General features: G+C 42.5%; 1 protein-coding gene across 1 annotated transcript in view; it reads right to left on the bottom strand.

Annotated features, from left to right (window-relative positions):
* Window positions 1–33: 33 nt before the first annotated feature.
* The window catches only part of LOC118416258 (cadherin EGF LAG seven-pass G-type receptor 2-like), a 55,156-nt gene continuing 53,121 nt past the window's right edge, over window positions 34–2,068 (bottom strand). Inside the window, exons 13-17 of the mRNA XM_035821344.1 lie at window positions 1,307–1,490; window positions 875–976; window positions 542–636; window positions 98–199; window positions 34–66 (exon numbers count right to left, since the gene is read on the bottom strand). Coding sequence (XP_035677237.1) covers window positions 34–66; window positions 98–199; window positions 542–636; window positions 875–976; window positions 1,307–1,490 — 516 coding nt within the window. The remainder of the gene's footprint in view (window positions 67–97; window positions 200–541; window positions 637–874; window positions 977–1,306; window positions 1,491–2,068) is intronic.

Below are 2,068 nucleotides of genomic sequence, written 5' to 3'. Positions count from 1 at the left end.
TTGTTGAGTCCTGGTCCTGTGTGGCTGTCAGGTTCAGACCGCCCTCCTGCGCTTCCCTCTCCAGCACTCGGGACAGAAGCTGGTACGAGATGTTCACGTCGTTGCCATAGAGATCGGGCGTGTCCACCGTGGCGTTTCTCAGGTCCTGTGCGATGTTCTGTGCCTGTTCACTGCTCAGTTTGCCTCTCAGTCCTTCCAACTGGAATTTAAAAAAAAAGATTTCTTATCAAGACTGTCAGAGTCCTTCATGCGTCTCAAATATATTCATCAAAATGAAGAATAAAAATTACCTTTGTAAGTGGCAAATGTTGTGTGTACATGTGGACATTGGCACACAAAATCTGTTTGTATTCTTTTGCACACTATTGACTCCACCAGAGAAATCTGTGTTAAATGCCTTTCCCAAGGGCACAATACTGAGGGACATAACGAGTATCGAACCTCTAGACTAGGTTCTGAGCACAACACTCTATCTGTTGCGCCACACACAATGCCATTCAAATCCAAAGTGTGCAAGAAATGTTTCAATTGCATGACTTACAGCAGTCTTGAGCGGTATGAAGTTTCTGGAGGTACAGTTGAACATGTTGGGTGGAAGCCAGCCAGTCTCCTCCGAACACTGACGTTCTGCTATACCTGGGGTGGGAGGGGGTCAAAACAGTTAATGTTTAGTCATCAGTTCAGAATTGTGCTTTAAAACATCATAATATTGATAAATAAACTTTAAGCATTAGAAAATGCAAGGAATCATTTCACCACTTTCTAAGAGCCTCTTTCAGAAGTATTGAGCAGTTTCTAATCGTACCTAAAAAGGTTCTTGGAAGAAGAAATGAAAAGTAGTAAACACTCATGACGTCTTTAATTTGTACCCTACCTGAGGCACCGCTCGGACACTCCTCTCGTGACGTCAGACCAAACCTTGTCTGTGGCCACCACTTCCCCTCGGCGTAGGACTTCGGGCAACCATCATAGATAACTGAAAAAAGTAAAATGTATGGTTATTTCCCAAACACAGAAAAAGGAGCTTCGAACGGTTCTAATCTGTTGGGGTATCTCCTAGTAAGTCCTCCTTTGAATGCTTTAAATGACAAAGCTTTAAAACAAGGTTGGCACATGTATAAAGAAATAATTATACATTCTTTAAATGTTAACTTAAGATATTGTAGGATTCTTCTCAGTTTCTTCAAAATGTCAAAACACCCGACCCCCATCCCCTTTCCACTCTATCTCAATGGATGCTGCTCTGTAACAATATTTCTCATACATTTCCATGAACTACAGACGAGACAGAATAGGAAAGTGTTACCTTCACAGCTCCTCCCGGTGACCTCAGCGAAGGGGTTATGGCAGGAGTCGCACCTGCGCCCGATCACCCCGTTTCCACACGAGCACTGCCCGGTCTCCTGGTCACAGTCCATGCTGTTGGACCCCTCCATGTAACAGTCACACGGGTAACACACCTCACTGTCCTTCGGCTGGTAGTGGTGCTCCTAAAGCAGGGGGAAAATCAGACACTTAAGCACTCGCAATGGGAAAGAATTTGATGCAAAGTTCTGTGTACTAACTTTGACCTAGTGCAGATAATCATTCTCGTAAGACTTAGGTGTCCACAGTGTTTGGGTCATATAGCTGAGAAAACCAATGGATTCAAACGAAAATTCGAGTAGGTCAATTATTTGAGTTGGAGACCTGTTTATATATCAATTAAGTATGTACCTTTATAACTCAGATGAAATTTCATGCTAGTTGGTCACTTTCTTTGCATTTTAGCCACAAAATAGCTTGAGTGTGAAAAAACTGTCTACAATTGTCATGCAAGTGCCTTGCAACTAGGATGGACAGACCAACTATTGTTAGCCTACAAAGAACTTCAATGTCTTCTAGGTCTTAGTGGCAAAGTGCAGTACCTACTGTCCATGACAGGTAGCTCTTCTGCATAGTAAAAATGTACTTCATGTTCTTCAACCAAGACGTGACCTATACACAGATTACATTATTCATAGAACCTAAAGCATTGAAATAGTTCTGCATTTCTAAATGGGACAGAAGGTGAAAACTGATCTCTTAC

Source organism: Branchiostoma floridae, chromosome 5, assembly GCF_000003815.2.
Source record: "Branchiostoma floridae strain S238N-H82 chromosome 5, Bfl_VNyyK, whole genome shotgun sequence".
NCBI lineage: Eukaryota > Metazoa > Chordata > Leptocardii > Amphioxiformes > Branchiostomatidae > Branchiostoma > Branchiostoma floridae.
The sequence above is the reverse complement of the archived record's forward strand: the minus strand, read 5'-3'. Positions and strand labels throughout refer to the sequence as shown.